This window comes from Calidris pugnax, unplaced genomic scaffold (assembly GCF_001431845.1).
Source record: "Calidris pugnax isolate Ruff unplaced genomic scaffold, ASM143184v1 scaffold83, whole genome shotgun sequence".
NCBI classification, from domain to species: domain Eukaryota; kingdom Metazoa; phylum Chordata; class Aves; order Charadriiformes; family Scolopacidae; genus Calidris; species Calidris pugnax.
Window position 1 is genome coordinate 251,690 of NW_015090802.1, and position 19,793 is coordinate 271,482.

Here is a 19,793-nt window from a genome sequence, read left to right on the forward strand (position 1 = left end):
TCAAACCCTTCCCCCTCCTCCTAGGGCTCCCCTCCCTCATCCAGAGTCCCTCCCCATCTCTCCTGGAGCCCCTTGAGGGACTGGAAGGGTCTCTGAGGTCTCCCTGGAGCCTTCTCTTCTCCAGGCTGAACCCCCCAACTCTCTCACCCCCCCCTCACAGCAGAGGTGCTCCATCCCTCTGATCATTTTCGTGTCCCTCCGCTGGGCCCGTTCCAACAGGTCCATGTCCTCCCTGTGCTGAGGACTCCAGAGCTGGACACAGCACTCCAGGTGGGGTCTCACCAGAGCGGAGCAGAGGGGTAGAATCCCCTCCCTGGTCCTGCTGCCACACTGCTTTTGGTCCAGCCCAGGATGGGGTTGGCTCTCTGGGCTGCCAGCGCGCACTGCCGGCTCATGTTGAGCTTCTCATCCACCAACACCCCAAGTCCTTCTCCTCAGGGCTGCTCTCCAGCCATTCTCTGCCCAACCTGGATTTGTGCCTGGGATTGCCCTGTCCCAGGTGCAGGACCCCATCTGCGATTCAGCACTAGTCAAACCAAGGGACTCCCACAGATTGTAACCATGCTGTCAGCTCAGCAAATGGACTAATCAAAATTTGGTTTATATAAAACCCAAAAAGCCCAACCCAGATACACTGGTGAAGCTCAGCAATGGAAACTTAATCCCCGCAGAAGCAGAGGCAAATGACGTTGCAGGTGCTGGATGGGAGTCGGTAGCACCTTCTCCTTTCTCAGGGAGAGGCTGCTTTTCTCTACTTGTAACTCCCAGTTCTTGCTGTAGATTTGGGGATCAGGGAGGTGTTTAATTTGCTGGGTAAAGCGTTATGGGAAGCATTGCTTTAACCAAGTGACTTTATTCACTTTTTTTGGAATTTGGATTCATAAAAGTCTCATTTTTTAGAATTTTTATTTTATTTCCATTGGTGTTTTTTTTCCTATCCCATTACAAAAAACCTAGCTCTGTTTGCAGCACCCTCACAGAGCCACACTTTGCACTGTCAGTTTGCAGCAGTACAAAGGATGTGTCAACCAGCCATTCTTTACAGCTGATGGGAATTTTGGAAGCACCCTGAGTTGCTGATTATCTTTCCTTTTTGGATACCTGGGTTTCGTCCACCCTGGGATTTCATCAGTCTGTGGTTTTTTTTTCCGTAAGCAGTGGAAGCTGATGCCTTAAGGTGGTTGTGCCAGCTTCAGTCAACATTGTTAAGCCCCACCAGGAGTCACCACATTTTTAGTAGCAAAGAAGAAATTTGCCTTCTGATTGAAGTGAGCCTCTTCTTGCTCAAAGTTCTCTGTTTCTCTGCTCCCGGGGGATTTCCCTGATGCACTGAAATAATTCCAGGGAGCCTCTGGGACTTGCCTCACCCCGTTGCTTTATGTACACAGCCATCAGAATTAACACTCTTAACTGGGTGTGGGCAGGTGGATTGGTGGCAGAATGGTGGGGGGCGGGGGGGAGTGCATTATCTGTGGTAGCTTTTGCTCAGCTTTGAATACGGCAACTTTATTTTTGGAGTTTGATCTAAGGCAAGTACAGCGTAACCTCCACTGAGTATGCAGCCCTAACAATGTTTAAAGAAAAAAAAATATTGATGAAATAACTAATTTAATGTACAATTCATTGAGGAGAAGTGGGAAGTATAATCTTTTAATATCTTTTTTTTTTTTTGTTAATAGCAGCCTTGCTGCGTAAGGGAGTTCTGTTGTAAAGAGGTAATGTGCAATTCATTGAGGAGAAGTGGGAAGTATAATCTTTTAATATCTTTTTTTTTTTGTTAATAGCAGCCTTGCTGCGTAAGGGAGTTCTGTTGTAAAGAGGCGGTTTCATGGTAGAATGAACAAGGAAAAGGCAAATGTTCATAAACAAAGCAGTGCACTTTGCTGCTCGCTGTCAGTGTTTTATCCAGCTGTCAGTAGGGCTCTCCCAAATAAGAGCCTGCTTTTTCCCAGAGGGCTTTCCCTTTGCTTCCATTGAGCAATGGTACTTTTTTTTTCTCTTTGGCTCTGAACTGTAAGTTTCTTCCTATGGAGGTGAATTCTGGGTGAGGAGTTGAGAAGAGGAGCAGAAACAGGCTGGTGAGAGGTGGGCTCTGAGGTGAAATGCCCTGTATAATCATACGCTGCTGCTTTAACTCTCAACATGCCAACAGCAGCTGTGAAATTGTGACGTTAATAGATCAGTGTGGGTTTGGGTGATGGAGGGGAGCCAGTCTTAGGGGTTAGTCCAGATACCGGTGCCCTGTGCTGAAGGGCATGGCTGTGCAGGGGATAACCAGACATTTTCCAGAGACCTCCCATTCTTCACAGACCTCCAGGGTCATTATTATTAAGTTTTCGCTGTATCCTGAGATATTGGTGATACCGTATTGCAAAAATACTTTGGGGGTTCTCCTGGTCCATCCAGCCATGACAAAGATGGGTATAATTAATTACCCATTGGCCTTTTTGACATGTGCTGTAGAATTGGCTCTGTGGAAAATGAAAACTGAGAGTCCTCTATTTTTATTTTTTTTTCCCCTGTCTGCTCAGATATTTTTCTTTGGTGACACTTAAAAGTATTTTCAGAATTCCGTAGTGCATATTTAATTCTATATATACTCCATATAGGGTCCTGCACCTGGGGAGGAAGAGCCCCAGGCACCAATAGAGGTTAGGGGTGGATCTTCTGGAAAGCACTTCTGAGGAGAAGGATCTGGGGCTCATGGTAGATGGCAAACTGTCCATGAGCCAGCAATGTGCCCTTGTGGCCAAGAGGCCAATGGGATCCTGGGCTGCGTAGGGAAGAGTGTGGCCAGGAGGTGGAGGGAGGTCATTGTCCCCCTCTGCTCTGCACTGGGGAGGCCACCACTGGAATCCTGCGTCCAGTTCTGGGCTCCCCAGTTCAAGAGAGACAGGGAACTGCTGGAGAGAGTCCAGCGTAGGGAAACAAAGATGATGGAGGGATTGGAGCATCTCCCTGATGAGGAAAGGCTGAGAGAGCTGGGGCTCTTTAGCCTGGAGAAGAGGAGGATGAGGGGAGACCTGCTTTGGCAGGGGAGTTGGATTAGATGATCTCTAGAGGTCCCTTCCAACTCTGACAATTCCGTGATTCCGTGATACCCCTGCTTGGACCAAAGTTATTACCTTAATGCAAATCTTCCTAAGGCTGACTGAGTGGAGGCAGGATGTCTGTCCTGGCAGTGGGATGAGAGGAGAAGTGTCAGCTCTGTTTAGGTAGCCCCAAAGCTTTCCAGGGTGGTGGGTCCCTTACCAGTGGCCTAACCTGAAACTTTTTCTGGTGCACCCTGTCGATGACATCTTTGTAGGAAAGAGATGACAGCTTGTGCCATGGCTGAGTTCTTACTGACCTCTGCTCTGTTCTTTTAGGTGTTCTTTTCCTGCACGTGCAGTGCTGCTGTTGGCGGGACCCTAAGGAAAAAGGCTGAGAAATTCAAGGCTCACCTAACGAAGAAATTTAAATGGGACTTCGAGGCAGAGCCTGATGACTGCGCTCCTGTAGTGGTAGAACTTCCTGAAGGTGTGCAGGTGGACTGAGCAAAACGGTCGCTTAGGAATAAAGAACTTTTAAAAATAACTCTTTGTCCACATCTTACAAGCTTCCTAAGGTGTGTTTCTGAAGCTGACTCCTCTTTCTGCTCTAGAAGCAGATGTGGAAAACCCAGAAGGATTCCGAAATTTGTGAGGAGACCAGAAATGTTGGAGTTTGAGTGTTGTCACACAGCGACTTTGGACACCTTGTTTTTCCCCCTAGCTCTTCAGCAACATCTCCTCATTCCATACTTGGCTCACCTCTAGATCCCTGGTCCCTTCCGTCCTCCTGGGCCAGAGGTGACACCCTGTTTGCAGAGAGTGTTTCACACCTGAAGCTTTTGCTGCTCTGATTTGGTACCTCCCGAGCGAGGAGCATAAGCCCACGTGGCTGGTGATGGCAGCTTTTGCTGGCCCGAGCCCAGGCTGGGAACCAAGTTCTGCTCTTCCCAGGCTCGTGGTACAGGGACATGACCACAGCTCTTCCAAAACTGTGTGTGCTGCTCATCACTGTGGTTTATTGTGATGGTCTGTTGTGGACGAGGACTCAAAGCCACAGCAAAATCCCTCCCATTTCATACCCTTAGTAATGAGGTATTTTATTCCTCCCATTCTGTTAAAGCCTTTTGTATTTACTGCTGACACCCTGTGTCACCTGATGTAAAATGAAAGTTAACAGTTTGGTAACAAAAAATAGAGTTACTGGACAGTAGTCACCCAGACCTTGAAGAAGGTAGCCAGTGTGAGATAAAAGCTCAGACTTTCGCATGAACTGGATCTTCTATTGTGTTATAATTGGAAATCCTACGTATTTTCACTGGTGATAGTCTCTTCCCATTTCCCAGTCCCCATTTCCCACAGGTAGGCTGTGAAAGAACTGGTGGTGCCCGTTCGGAGTCTGCGCGGGTTCGTGGTCCTGCCACTCGCTTGTTACTTTCTGGGCTGTTGGACTCCTCCCGGGGTCTGTCAGAGCTGCGCGGGTTTGTGGTCCTGCCACTGGCTTGTTACTTTCTGGGCTGTTGGACTCCTCCCGGGGTCTGTCTGTATGTGTGTCTAACAGGATAACGCTGTTTGTTAGTCTTTTATAATTCAGAATAAATCCCAAGAGTGTCTTGCCTACAGAAAACATCTGTACGAATAGTTTTTAGTTATTTAGCCAAAGGTTATGGTGCAGTGACACTGTCCTCTCTCTCCCATGGGGATGGCCAGTGTCCCCAGAAGTACCGTCACCACGGTGGCTGTGACACCCGAGGACAGCTCACAGTGACATGGTATGTGGCAGGGCAGTGAGTGCGGCGTGTTCTGGGAAGAAGGTGTGTGACCAGCTGTTTCCAGATACTCAGGTACTTACCACAGGAGCCGGCTGTCAGAAGCCTTGTCTGCTGCTGGTGCTGTTCTTCAGGGCTCTGCACTCCATTACTCTGGTGTCTTGGTTTGTCCATTTTAAATACTCTCCATATTGACCACAGGCCCTTAGAGGAGGTTACTCCGATTTGGAAAGTTGTTCTTGAATCTTTCTTTTCCATGCTTTCTTGACCTTAACACCCCTGAGATGTTTTGTGCAGCACTTTGTGCTCTCCTCGTGTTTCCTCGCTGTGTTTCTCTCCACAGGCAGCGCTGTCTTTCCAGTTGCCAACTGGACAAATCATTTGGTCCCGGCTTTGATGAAAGATGGTTTGTTGGCTCTTTGCACAGACCTGGTGCCTGGTTCTGTTGCTTTGGAGCAGAACACGCCGGTCTCTGTTGTCAGGAGTGAGTGGCAAAGGCAGCGTTGGAGCCTGAGGACCCGCCGGTCTGGAAGGGAGGGAGGAACAGACAGTGCTCTGTGGCTGCAGAGCTGGCAGGGACAGTCTCTGCGGGCTGTGCTCCCCCTTCTTTGATGGATAGGTTAATTTGAGTGTGTCTTTGTTAAATCTCAAAACCAATAACTGAAAATTAACTTCCGAAGTGTGTACCAGTCAGGTTCCCATAAGGAACTGCACTTTTTAGCAGCTGAGAAAAGAGAATGTGATTGTACTTCCATTGTGCTTTTTTCCTTTTTGCAACAGGGAGAGGTAATGTCTCTTATCAGACCTGCAAAATAGGTGGGAAAGGAACAGGATATGGAGACACAATCCCTTTGTTAGATGTGAAACAGAAGCAGCAAACTTTCAGCTGAACACTGAATACTACTGGTCGAGATGTTCAGAATTCACCTCCGTCGCACGCTTTGAGGGTAAAGGGAGGCTGGCACGTATGAAGCAATATGTGTTGGATGTTTGTAAGGGGAGGGTTATAAATTTTAGGAGGGAGAATAGCGCTGTTATTCCTGTTGAAGTCAGCAGCAAGGAGGGTATAAAAGGAGAGTGGTAACATGTAATAGGAGGAGTATTTTCTTGCCCTTATATAGCCTTATAGCAGGCTGTGATGACACTGCCCCTTCCTCCAGCGAAGATGGATGTAGTGATCTGAGAGCAGAAGAGAGATGGGGTGTGTGTGACAGTGCGCTGCTGCATGCTAACGAAGTGTGATGTGTTTGCGACACCCATTCAGCAGGGAATTGGGGGCAGGACAAGCAGCTTTGGGTGCGTTGTGAAGCGGCACTGCAGCGTGAGGGACGGTGACCCCCTGCTTCTGTGGCGCGTTGTCCGGTTGCCAGCGCGGTGCGAGGGAGGCGCGGTGGCACCGATCCTGCCCCGTGACACACTCACTGCAGATCATGTGAGACCAGGGGCCCTCCCTGGCCCCGGGTGAGGCTGGGGATCAGCAGTGGCATGAGCTGACCCCTGGGTACCCCCAGAGATGCACAGCCCACTGCGCTTACAATGCAGAGCCCACTGTGAGTGGATTCTACCCCGAGAGCTGCTATTCCTTTTGTTTTCCCCCTTTCCCCATAGGCTCAGTGACATTAGCCAAAGCAGAGTTTTAACTCGGTGATCTTTATCCTGTGTGGATCTTCCATGTTGTCCTGCACCACACTGAAGAGAGTTGCTTCTTGTTTCGTTGACCCTGCGGATTCAAAGATGTGGGAAGTGCTGCCTGAGGCAGTAGAAAGCTGCCTGCCCGTCCCGGTGTTGTACATCCTGGTTTTACTGGGAAGAGAAATGGCACAGATGGCACAGATGGCTCCGCCAGTTCATGCGGCTTCCTTTGGCATTTCCACCACCCCCTCCCCAGAAGCAGACAGACCACTTGGGGCTTTCTTCAGGTGGATCACTGCCGCTGGCTCCATCGTGTCACCGAGGAACAGCCACCATGTAGCTTTGCAGTTCAGCTTGGCTTTGTGTGGCACCCATCTCAGCAATGCTTTAACTCCTGGGACAGCAGAGCTTGTGGGTCTACAACAGCACTGAGTAGTTTGTGCAGTGTTAGATGCCACCCAGACACATAGAGGTTCATCTTGTCCCACAGCTCTTGGCCTCTAAAGGCCAACCAAAGGTGAAAGGGAGCAGGTGGGGAAGGTGTAGAACATGATTGATCACCCTGTGTCAGGTCTCGCCTCTCTGAGAGCAAAGAGTTTCTGCACAATGTGCTGTTACTTTTCAGAGAATTCAGTTAGTTAGAAGAGGCTTAGCTAAAAAGTGAAGTTATTACATGGAAAATCGGTTCTGTTTTACCTCAAACCAGGACAGTGTAGCTTGTTAGTGCTGTGGTTTTAAATCTCATGTGAGCTCAGGGTTCATTGTTATTTGAACCAGCAACTTTTCCTTGGTTTTTTCACTGTTACTGCTTAATGGTAAATTGAATTTCTGGTTATTTGTTCAGTTTTCTTACGGTAACCCTGACCGTTCTGGGTGCTTCAGTTCAAGTCTTTCTATTTTTATTAGGCTTTTCTGGTGGGTGGTAGTATTGTACCCTTATTTTTTGCATCCAGAAATAACAAATGATGGATATTCATTTGCCATTTGTGCCTCTAATATCTAACAGGAGTGAGAGATTTTTCAGGGTCTCTCAGACATACACCACCTCTGTTTGGAGCGGTGTTTATTTCTGCTACTGCTTTGGCAGCTGGACACAGACTGTGCCAGCGGCTGCAGATGGAGCGGCTGGCACTGAGCTCCTGGAATATGGAAAAAGATGAAATGGAACATCTTGATCCCTTTCTCTGAAAAAGGAAATAATCTTTCCCCGATATGGCTGTTCATTGTCCAACGAAGCTAGGACGGTGGTGTGTTCTGCAGCCCCACTACTATAAAAGGGATGTGCTGTGAATGGCCATTCCTTCCCAGTACACTCAGCTATTTCAGAGCTATTTATGCTCCCCCTCCCAGATTGTCACCTCCTGCCCCACGGCGGGTGTGGGGCCGCTGGGGATCAGTGGGGCTGGAGCCTGCCCCACGGAGGCCAGCAGAGCAGAGCCAGGGAGGATGCTCCGTAAAAGCATGGGCTGTGCTGGAGCCTGTAATTAATGCACAGGAGGCATCGACTCTGCGGGGGCCTCATTAAGAGAGAGTAAATGAGCTGCGAGGCGGCCTTACCACAAATAAACAAGCTCCAAATGGGTTAATCAATAGGAGGAAAAATCCATATCCAAGGACTGTCGGAGCCGCTGCCTTGGGTGTGTTGGCCCAGCTCTCTGCCCTCGGAGGGGCTGGCTCCCTGCGCGGGGGCTCGGGTTTGCCCGGGGCAGGAGCTGCTCTCGGGGTGCAGTGAGGTGCCAGCTCTGTGCCTTGCCCACGTCCAGCAGAGCCGAGCTCCCGCTCCAGCAGCTCCTGGCCACCTCAGCTTGAGGGGCTCCATGGATTTGGAAGGGAAAGGCTGTGCTCGCCGTGGCGTGGTGGTGAGCAGAGACAGCCCCTGCCGTGTCTCAGCCTGGGGCAGAAGTGAGAGGGAGAAGGAGCCGGCGAGAGGATTGACTCTCATCTCACGCTGCCGTCGCCAGGGCCGTGTCGTGGCCTGGCCCCCGGGGACTCCCTGCGTGGGACCTAACGGGGTGCTCAGCTCAAGTGCAAGAGAAGTTTCCCAGACTTCACATCCCTGAAACCATAACACAAGTGGTTTTCCCCCTCTGTGAGGGAGTTTGCAGCTCAGTCACTGTCTTACAGATGCCGTGCCTTTTTTTTTTTTTCCAAAGGCAGGTTTAGCTGCCACATTTGATTTATTTCAGAAGAAGTTGATTTTTGAAGCAAAAGTTGCTTTTTTGAAAAGTTTTTTGAAGCAAAAGTTGCTTCTCCTCCCCAGCTCTGATCACTGGGCCTGAACTCACTGGGATGAGAGGGCAGCGTAAAGGTAATTACTATGATTTTTATACATTACAGCAAATTTAAACCCTAATAGAGACAGCAAGTTTCAAGTTTAAAGGTATTTAAAAAGAAAAAATTTAAAAGGAAAAGGTCATTGTTTTATATTCAAAAATCCCTGATTTCTCCCTCAGCCAGGGAGCAGCTGTGAGGAAGAGCAGGTGGGGGCCAGGGGAGGGCTTAACCCAGGCTCCTGGGCTTTGGAAATGAGGGACATCAAGGATATTACTATTGAAAAAGTTAGGTTTGGAAAAGGCATTCCCTCTCAGCATTGGAGTAGGCGTGGGATTGTGCTTGCTTTGGAGGTATCAGATATTGCATGAAACAAGAGCTGTTTCTTTTGACTAGACAGAATTTGGGATTCTTCTTGCACTTGAGCAAGCAGAGGTGGCTGTGTCTTTAGGGAAAGGATCTCTTTCTCCTCTTTTCTTTTTTTTTTTTTTTTTTTTTGACGTGGGATTGTGCTTGCTTTGGAGGTATCAGATATTGCATGAAACAAGAGCTGTTTCTTTTGACTAGACAGAATTTGGGATTCTTCTTGCACTTGAGCATGTCTATGCAGCTATCTTTCTTTAAACAATGGGAGTAGCTGTTAATTGTTTTTCAGGAGCCTGTGCTGAGTACCCCAGGCTGACTCTGTAGCTGGCAGGTTCGCAGTGGCACGAGTTACCTGTGGGCCTCTCCTCCCACTGTGAAAGTTGCTCGTAACTTTACTGAGCTGGAAAGAAGCTTGTGAGTTCATGTTGCAGGAGCAGCCCTGGTGATGCCATGAGTTTTTACAGCTTCCCCCCAAAATACCTTCACTTGTGCTCTGGGAGGGAGGTGCCACTGGCTCTGCTCTTTCTGTGAAGGTTTCTGTGAGACCACCGCTGGCAGGAGCCGATCTGTTTGGCTCCAGAAGGCTGCTCCTTTGCAGAGAAGGGGGTTTCAGTGGAGGAGAAGGACCTCTGGGTGGCTCCATCTTCACAGGTTTGGCGCTGGATGTTGTCGTTTCTGCATGCGTACTACACGACCAACTTGATTTTCCTGATCCATCCTAATGTGTTCAGCACTGGATGTTGGTGCTGGGTGAAGGCAGGTGGCTGGGGACGGGCTGACCGGAGGAAGTCAGCCCAAGGAGCTGTTTCCAGCAGGCGGTTATCCCCGGGAGTGCTGGCCCCTCACTGAACGCTGGTGGGGGATCCCGAATCTGTCCTGGGCGTCCCAGCTGGAAAAGGGATGGTTCCTGCCCGTGCTGGGGGAATGGGGCTGCCTTCTCCAGCACCCAGTACCGCCTACCCACCGAGCAACAGAACAGGCTTTGCACCATCTCATTCTCCAATAACCTGCATTTAGGGACGGTTGTTTCCTTCAAGCAGAGGTTGACTCTCCCCGGTGACAGGAAGGCACGTCGTTCTTTTAATAAGGTTTTCTGGAGGGTTTTATGTAGCTACGTTCGTAAGTATTCGCTCAGTGCTGCTTGTTCCTTCTCTGTGTAAGTTCGTGTGCTCTTACACTGCTGCGAGCTGCTCAGACGGGTTCGTGGGGGGTGAGTGAGCCCCCGTGTGCGCCAAGGGGACCCGGAGCCCCGCTGTGCCGATGGGGACACCTGGGGTTACCGGGGCCATGACACGGGGTACAGCCCGGCTCCGTCCGCACCGTGCATGCCTGACCGCGTCTGTGGGACTCCCAAATTCTGCTGAAGTGAATTCCTGGCATCGGGCAGGAGGTGATGGAGCAGGGATGAGCTGGCAAAGCTCACGGCGACCGGGGAGAGGAGAGCACTCAGGCAGGAGAAGCGCTGGGTGGCCCCGTGGGCTCAATTCTTCCATTTGTGCTAAGCACGGCCTCCCGCCTGGCGGTATTTTTGTTTTGTTTTTCAAACAGCCACTTCAGGATTTAAAAAGCATCACTTGAGAGTCTGCTGATCGTTGCTGTGAGCTTCACAGACTTCTCAGAGACCTCCTGTGTGCAATCCAGCAGGGACTTGTTAAACACATCGCCCAGCTGTGGTGCGTGGTCACTCGGGGGCTCTAATGGCTTTATTTCATTAGCAAGAGTTCACTGGGGAGGGCTGCGCATGTTTGCTGTTGCTAGAAGTTCACACTGCCCAAGTGTGTTCGTTTAATGGACTTATTTTCTTACCACGACCAATAACCAGTGTGATCTAATGTTCCTTCTGGGACTCCCATTCACTTTATTCCTCCGCAGAAGCAGGCAGGTCAAGAGCTCTCTTGCATTAGCAAGAAGATGTTCCACCTTCCTTATTATCCACCGTTCCCTGCAAAGATTCTTTTAAATCAAAGGTAACGTTTTCTTAGGGAGTTTACTTTTTTTTTTTTTTCCTCCCTCTTCTTTTGCTTCTTCAGTGACAAAACATTTATTGCTGCCTCAAAAGACCAGACAACTTCTCCTGTGGTGTCAGGGGTCCTAGTCCAATTCTGATGTGATTTAACTGCATCAGCCCGTGCTTCGGGGCTGAAAGGAAACGGCAGGTTTTGTCTTGTGCCAGCAGTAAGCCAGGGCATTTTCCCATGTTCCTCTCAGTAAAAGCATCTTTTGGCTGGCTTGACCAGTGCCACCAGGTAGGGTCCCTCAGAGCTGGCTGGTGTATGGGGTGTGGATGCCGTGGATGAGCTGCACCACGTGTGTACACACCCCCTGTCAGGACTATCTCCCAAGGGACTCTACCAACCAGGGTTCTGAACAGACTAAGTCCTCCCTCCAGAAATCCAAGGTGGAGGTGTTGCTAACCCCCCTCCTTACCTCTCTAACAATTGAGAACTTGACCATTTCATGGTCACTAAGCCCAAGACGGCCTCCAACCTCCACATCTCCCACTAGTCCTCCTCTGTGAGCAGTAGGTCTAGCGAGGTGCCTCCCCTGGTTGGCTCACCTACCAGTTGTGTCGGGAAGTTCTCTTCCATACACTCGAGAAACCTCCTAGCCTGCCTGCTCTCTGCTGTGTTATATTCCCAGCAGATGTCCCGTAGGTTGAAGTCCCCAACCAGAACAAGGGCTGGCGTTTGCAAGACTGCAGCCAGCCGCTTATAGAATACTTCATCGACCTGCTCATCCTGGTTGGGTGGTCTACAGCAGACTCCCAGCACAAAATCACCCTTTGTTAGCCTTCCCTTTCACCCTTACCCATAAACACTCAACTTCATCATCACTGGAGTCTATCTCTATACAGTCAAAACACTCCCTAATGTACAGAGCCATACCCCAGCCTCTCCTGCCTTGCCTGTTCCTTCTGAAGAGCTTATAGCCACGCATGGCAGCACTCCAGTTGCATCCATCGTCCCACCACGTTTCTGTAATGGCAACTATGTCATAGCTGTGACATGGCTACGTCCAGTGATGTGCTGGGCCAGGGGTCCAAGCAGTGAGGAGCTCGACCCCAGAGCTGCGGGTGCTCCTTGGCTGCTGGCCCTGGGCACGGCGGTGCAGGCAGATGGCAGCCCACCCCTCAGGTGGGCACCGTTCCCGGGAGCTGGGGACTGCCAGCAGTGCTGGTGCCTGTGCCTCTGGCAGCAGGACTTCCCTGGGGGCACCTCAGTGGTGACCAGACCCCGGGGGTGATCTCTGCAGCTCACAGCGGGAACAGAGACCCCTGTGTGGGTGCCTGTGGGAGGTCCCAGTTCTACAGCGAGTGGCCCAACCAGCATCTGGCAGTCGCTGCTTGACGTGGTTTGGAAATGTGCTGGTAGGAAGGTGATGTTGAGCAGGGTTTCCCCCCGGGGGACAGCAGGGAGAGGGGTGGCTGGGAACCTGTGTTGCTGTGTCTGCTGGAGCAGAGCTGCAGGGACATCCCTCTTCCAGCCCCTGCGGCTCGATGTCCTCCTGAGCTGCCTGGCTGGAGAGTGACACATGTGTGAGGAGTGACCTCCCCGAGGGGCAGCACTGGGCACCTCGGTGTCCTGGACCACACTGTAACCTGCGGAGGAGATGGCTGCAAAAGCAAGAGCACCCCATCTGTCCTGCAGGCTGATGGCTGTGCTGGGGCTGAGGTGTGCAGGCATGGGGGGGTCACCACCTCCCGTTAGTGTCTGGGGGGGGTTGATGCTTCCCTGTGCCCTTCTGTTGGCTGAGTCACCCTTCTGCTGGGTAGCAGAGTCCCCCGGGCAGTGCTCTGCCCGTCAGTCCCCCCGGCAAACTGACATGGGCTATGGGGGCTGCAGGAAATAACCCTTCTCCCTGTGTCCTTGCAAGCAAGGAGAGCTGGTGTAGAGGACAACAGGAGGAGCTTTTCTTTGAGGTCACCTTTCCTGGAATGGTTTTGCTTTCCTTCTGATCCTGCCTGGGCGACATCTGTCGGGTTTTCTGTTCTCTCTCAGCAGAGACAGGGCTGAAGATGGTGGCGGGAGGAGAGCTGCGCGCCCGCGTCGCGGTGCTGATGGAAGCCAGCTCTGGTCCTTCAGTGCGGTGTCGGGCACGGCGGGAGCTGGGTGCTGTCCTCAGCCTGGTCCCCTTCCCAAAGGACAGCGCAGCTTGTGAACCACATCGCTTCTGACAGCCCTGACAGCAAGTGCCTTCACAACATGTCCATTTGTCTGTCTGTCCCTGAGCCCTGGCGCCAGGCAAGGCAGCACCCGGCACAACGAGGCCTGGCAGAGCTGGAAGGAGATGAGCATGTTTAGTTTGGAGAAGAGGAGGCTGAGGGGAGACCTCCTTGCCCTCTACAACTACCTGAAAGGAGGGTGTAGAGAGGTGGGGGTTGGCCTCTTCTCCCAAGGGAATAATGATAGGACCAGAGGAAATGGTCTGAAGTTGGGGCAGGGGAGGTTTAGATTAGAATTAGGAAGAATGACTTTCCTGAGAGGGTGGTCAGGCACTGGAACAGCCTGCCCAGGGAGGTGGTGGAGTCACCATCCCTGGAGGTATTTAAGAAACGTGTAGACATGGCTCTTCAGGGCATGCTCTAGTGGCCGAGATTGTTGGGGGGTTTTTTTGTGTGTATGTGTATGGTTGGACTCCATGATCTCAAAGGTCCCTTCCAACCATGAAGATTCTGTGATTCTGTGAGATGGCAGCCACCTCTGCGTGGTGGCCAGCACTGGTGAGTGAGGGCTGCTCCCCTTTACGGGCCACAGGTGGATCTAGTGAGCTGGCTCCATCTGGGATGGGCTCTGTTAGGTTGGTGGAGTTCTCAGCTGTCCCCAGAAAGTGTTTTGAAGTGGCCCAAGCTGGCAGAGCAATCTTGCATTTCTTGTGGGGAAACTGGATAGCATGATCTCGGCTTCCACAGTGAGAATGCGATGGAGCCAGGAGGAGAGCCAAGGCTTCTCCAAACATCTTCTCTTGGCTGCTTCTGCTTCTCCACCACTACCCAGCCAAGGCTGCACCTGACTGTTGGGGCAACAGCCAGTGTGGTGGTTGATAGTGCCGAGACACATGGCACAGGCATGGTGAGAGCACCCAGGTGCACTCAGTTGGCACTGGGGTGCAGATGGGAGCTGCTTGTGGCCAAGTGGTGGGGGTGGGTGGCTGAGTCCTGACCCCTCGGTGTCACGTCAGCCCCAGGAGGAGGTCCCAGCCCTGCCCGCCTGGCACAGCGGGAGGAATGGAGAGTGTCCCCTTCCCACGTGTAGCAGCCCCGGGTGCGGAGGAGCTGAGGAGCAGATAATTGCTGTGCTCCGTGAGAAGAAATAAATAAAAAGGACTTCTGTGAAGAATATAATCTCCTGGGGAAGAAATTGCTGCTCTGCTCCACCCACGCCATGCATGAGTGGCCTTCATGCACTGACTCATCCCTTCGTCTCCAGTGGCCGTGGGCAGGGCTGTCTGAGCCCGCTGCTGGGGGGGGTCCACTGGCCTTTCCACTGTGGGGCACGACCAGGGCTGGGCTGGGCAGCTGGGACAGTTGTCCTCCATGGGACCTTCAGGGGACGTCAGTGCTTGGAGGATTGCAGCTCTGGGTGCCTGTGGTCCTCCGGGAGCTCTCATGACCCTGTATGGCCCTGCCATTTCTTCCTCCTTGCTCTGTGCTGTTGGTCTGTCTGTTTCCTGCCCAGCCACCACGTCGTGGTGATCCCAGGGGACCCAATGGGTGTCCATGCACTCACTCTGCAGTGATGGGGCTGTGGGTGGTGATGGGATGGTGTTTGAGGGTGTGCCTGTGTCTCAGGTGCAGCAGCTACCGCTGAACACCCACTCTGAGAAACCAGAGAGGTGTGAAGGGGAGGTGGGACCTGGGACAGCTTCCATGGAGCTTTAGGAAGTGCCTGATGCCCCTGGAAACGTCTGTGCACCCAGCACCCAACTTGCTTGTGAAGCAGTTTCTCACAGGATGTTGCAAAGACCAGAACTATGAAAAGATACTTGAAAGGGAATCGGGCAAATATCTCCAACCTCTGGCTGAGGGAACACCCCGAATGTGGCCGGCCCAGGAGAGTGGGACCTCTGTCTCGTTCCCATGCCGTGGGCCCTGGTGGAGAGGAGTCTGTGGGGTTTGCAGGTGGCAGTGACAAGTCTTGTCCCTCTCTCCCAGGTGTGCTCATGGTGGAACAGGCTGTTTCTTGGAGGAAGCTTTTCCACTATGGACTAAGCAGGTTCTTCTGGATGCCTCAGTCCTACACAAGTGTCTTGTCTTTCCTCTTTGCATTTTCTGCTTCTTAGTCATCTCTTGAGGTCCTTAGCCACAGACACCTGCATGAAGCATCTGGAAACTTGGTGCTGAGGTTGGAGACTGACTCTTGGCTAAAGGGCTCGTGCTTGAAGAGTGGCACTTGGTGCCGGCTCAGGGATTTGGGGTGAGGGGTGGAGGACAAGCTGCGGCTCTCGGTGCCGTCCCTCTCTCTCAGCTCTGACACAACCCATGAGAGGCTGCTCCTCCTCAACCGTGAAGTCCTTCCCGTCTCTGCCTCCATCCTCATTGCAGGTCAAGTAAGGAGGGACCTCCAGGGCCCTGATGTGGCCTCCTGATGACATAGGCCCCTGACCACATGGGGCCAATGGTGTGCCCCAGCGGTGTTTTACTCTCTATGTAGCATGTCCTGGTTCTGGTCCTTCGTTGGTGCCCCTTGGGGACACAACCACAGCGGTGATGGGAAGGGGAAGGAGTGGAGCTGCTTGGCAGCAGAGTCCTGGGAGCTGGTGATGAGGGACACGCAGCAGGGCAGCATCGCCTGGCAGCTTGCCTGGACCTGCTGACGCCCATAAATCTGGGTTTGTGGCTTGAGAATGAAGTCTGAGGCCAGACACCCATCCGCACACGTGCGCGGTGCTGCGCAGGGCGACGGGAAGCACATGGCAGATGACAGATAAGAGTTAGTGTTGCTTTGCTCATCACAACACAGTCCGTCTGGTTTGTACCGAAGGAAGCGCTGAGCTGCAAGGAGCTGCCTCCTGATGAGGACACCGTGTACCAGAAAATCAGGTGCACGGCTTGATAATGGTACGATGATACAATTTTCTCATACGAGCAGTAACAAGAGATATGAGCAGAATTCAAGAAGCCAAGCATCTCGTGAGAAAAGAACCAGAGCGAGAGATGCGGGGAGGAGATAGGGGAGACTAGATCTAGTCTGTGATAGGGTTGTTGGCTCTGGCTTAGGGTGGGATCTATCCATCCCGGGGAGAGGACGGGTGGGCAGAAGATGCCCCTTTACTGTCCTCCCTACTGTCACTCGTGCAGGGAGGTGACGGTGTTTGTTTGCCCCTCGTGTCTGTGGTCTGCTCTCTCTTGGCAGGAAGGGGTCGGCTCCCCATGCCAGGCTGTTTTCAGTTTTTGTTTTGAGTTTTGTTTTCTTAATAGAATAAAACCCTTGGACAAGCAGCTGCCAGCTCCGTGAGCAGAGTGCTGGTGCTCGGGGGGATGCTGGCTAACCATGCAGGAAGCATCGCTGGGGAATGCTCCATGTAAATACATAATATGCATAATTTACCGAGACATTAATATTAATCATCAACCTAGCCTAACCCCTTGTAAAAACAATCAGCAACAAAACTGCTCCTGCAGCTGTGTGGAGGTCTCATTTTTCCACCGGCAGCAGCAGGGCTTTTCTTCCTGCTTCCCTCTCGCTCGGGTCCCCAGCTCCTCCCTCAGCGCCGGGTGAACGAGGTGATGAAAGCAGCTTTTAGCAGCTCCGGGGCCACACAGGAGTTTGTCCTGTACCTCTGATGCTCGGCACAGCCTCCGGACTCCTTGCCCTACCTTTCCTTCCAGTTGCAGGGTAGATTTTCACAGAAGGAGCTTTGTGACTAAGTTTCTTTTCTCTTTTTTTTTTTCCTTTCTCCATCTTGGGGCCATCTTATCCTGATGCCTCTTTCCCACCCTGCTGCTGAGGAGCAGCTGTTTATTATTTTATAGTCACCATTCAAATTGTCTCTGCTGGCACAATGTGGTGTATGAGTCAATGCCGTGGCAATACGAGTAGATTGATGTCTCCTGTAATGAACTTCTGTTCTTGTGTCCAGCTCCATCCAGACCTTCATGGGTTGCTGCCCTGAGCCCATCCCACAGGAGCTGGTTCCAAGGAAGTGAAGCCCAGGTGTGACCCCAGAACCGGTGGCTGTGCCACCAAGGGGACAATACCCTTTTGGAAATTGCTTCAAATTGTGGCCGCTTCTGGAGGCAAAAGCATCTGAGAACTTCTCTGGGAGCATCTCCAGAGAGCCTGGTCCACTGAATAGCCACAGCCTTGTGGGTCCACCTCCTGCTGACAAGCACCCTGGTGTTTTGGAAATATTCCCCCAGTTCTGGTTCCCTCACCCCAGTGATGTGGGCTCCCAGCAGCTGAGGAGACATCACAGTTTGTGGCACCATCAAGGTTCAGGAGAGGCTGGCAGCGTGGAAGGAGATGGATGGGAGGGAGGGACTGAGGGAAGGATGATGCACCAGGTTCTTTCCAGCTTGCCCTCACAGCAAGGGGGCAGGAGGCCAGCCCAGGCTGATGCTCAGATGCCTCTTCCAATGGGCTCATGTACCTGCACGCACACTGGTAGGAGGGCTCCAAGAGGGCTCTGCAGGGCATGAGGGTGGGTGTTAGCAGGTCCCTGTGGCCAGACCAATGGTTACCCTCTGCCAGAACAATTAAAGGTGACACAGTTGTGTCCCCTCAGAGGTCCCCTCTGACCTTGCCTGTCCTTTCCTCTCTGCAGACACCTTGGCCTTTTTTTTTTTCTAGAAACTCTTGAATGGTTTAAACCTGAGTAAGCCTTCCAGCTTTGGGGTTGGAATGCAGGAACTGCCTGCCTTGCTTAATAGCTGCACTTGAGCAATCTTTCCTCCCAGAAAATGGGAGACTGAATGGAGACCATCAACCCATAATGCGGCCTTCCTTTCTTCTACTAATGCTCAGCCACTAGTGATGGGGGAAGCTCTCAGCTCCTGCCAACCAAGTGATGCACTATCATTAAAGCTCTGAAACAAAATGCTTAAGAATATTCTTGAAGTGCTTTCCAGAGCCTGGAGAGAAATCTCACAGCTGCAGCACAAGGCTGAGCCCCACAGATGCACTCCCTCCCCAGCGCTGTGCCAGCAGATGGGACAGTCAGGACATCTCCTCTCCAGGCCCTGGACAGCCACGGCCAAAGTCCAGCCCCTTCCCTGGGGCTCATGGGGACAGGAGATGTCCCTGGAGGACCCTTGGGAAGTAAGTGGGGAGGTGACTGTGGTGCAGTCAGGTTTGTGTTTCCCATCAAAGCTGACTTGGCTTTCTCCATTTATCTCCTGCTGTTTTGAACCAGGCGGGGGGGCACATTTGGACTGTGATGGTCCAGCTTGGTGATCTTGTAAAGAATTCTTGCCTTTCATTGATAAAATAAGGACTGCCACATTCAGGATGTGTATGGGATGTGCTGGGGTCCTGGTTCACACTCCTGGTGGTGTCTGAACCTCCCTAGGTGTGCGAGACATGGCGTGGGGCTGGCAGAAAGGCACAGCACCTGGGGGTGCCCTGGCTGCTGGCAGGGTGTGCTGTGGGGCCGGGGGGGCTGCACCCGTCCCTGACTGAAGCAACTCAGAGCCGTGGGTCTGCCCTCCAACACTCCTGCTCTGCCCCTTTGGGCACAGCCCCGCTGCCCTTCTCCCTGTGCCCCACAGCTCCTGCTCCCCACACGTGCCCTTGCTTTCACAGAGCAAGGAGGAGGAGCAGAGGTGGACGTGGGACAGGAGGGGAACAGAGATGGACACGGGACAGAAGAGGGGAGCAGAGATGGACATGGGACAGGAGGGGAGCAGAGATGGACACGGGACAAGAGGGGAGCAGAGATGGACACGGGACAGGAGGGGAGCAGAGATGGACATGGGACAGAAGAGGGGAGCAGAGATGGACACGGGCAGGAGGGAGAGCAGAGATGGGGTCAGCAGGGCACCCCCTTTCTGGCCACCCTGTGCCAGGGAGGAGAGCACTGCTGAGTGCAGAGGCTTCTCCTGTGCCTCACGGCCGCCTTGCATTGCTCATCTCTCCTCCCTGCTGCTGCCCTCATTTGGCTGCTTTTTGTAGATGAGAAGTGGCCTTTAAAATATAGGCCAAGGTCACCCCTCCCTCCCCAGGCAGCGCTGGCAGCCCGTGGCTGTGCCATGGTGCTCGGAGACAGCCGCTCTGCAGAGGCACTGCCTGCGGGTGCCGAGGACGGACCCACGGGGACTTGGCCCCACGGGGATGTGGCCCCATGGGGACACAGCCCCACAGGGACATGTGTGTCCCTCGGATGGGCTGGGTAGTGGCAAGGGTGCTGGTTGGTGCCCTGCTCTGGTGCCACCAGGCAGGACAGCACTGGGCTGGTGGCCAGAGGGCTGGTACTGGCATCCGGCTCTGGAAGAGGCTGCTTTGCATCGCACGGTGCCTACACCCCCTCCTTCGGCCATACTGCTGGCTGTCCCTCCATGCCTGGCCAAAGTCCTGCTGCCCACCTTGCAGGAGGGATGGCCAGTCCTGCCTGGGGGCCCCCGGAGCAATGGGTGGTTGGGTTTGCAGTCACTCCTGCCTGCGTGAGCTGCTGCGGGTGGAAGTCTGTTTCCACATGAGCAGGAAATGTTCCTCCTCCTCGCTTGTTCCTCCTGGCTCTTCCAGTGCTGCTGGCAGCTTTATTCCTCTGAGCTGTGGGCTGGGGGGGGACC

At 52.7% G+C, this 19,793-nt stretch overlaps 1 protein-coding gene across 1 annotated transcript in view; it reads left to right on the forward strand.

Moving 5' to 3' along the window:
• The window catches only part of AAR2 (AAR2 splicing factor homolog), a 19,000-nt gene extending 14,512 nt beyond the window's left edge, over nt 1–4,488 (forward strand). The window contains exon 3 of the mRNA XM_014937557.1: nt 3,369–4,488. Within this exon, the coding sequence (XP_014793043.1) occupies nt 3,369–3,536 (168 nt within the window). The 3' untranslated portion in view covers nt 3,537–4,488. The remainder of the gene's footprint in view (nt 1–3,368) is intronic.
• The last annotated feature ends 15,305 nt before the right edge of the window (nt 4,489–19,793 follow it).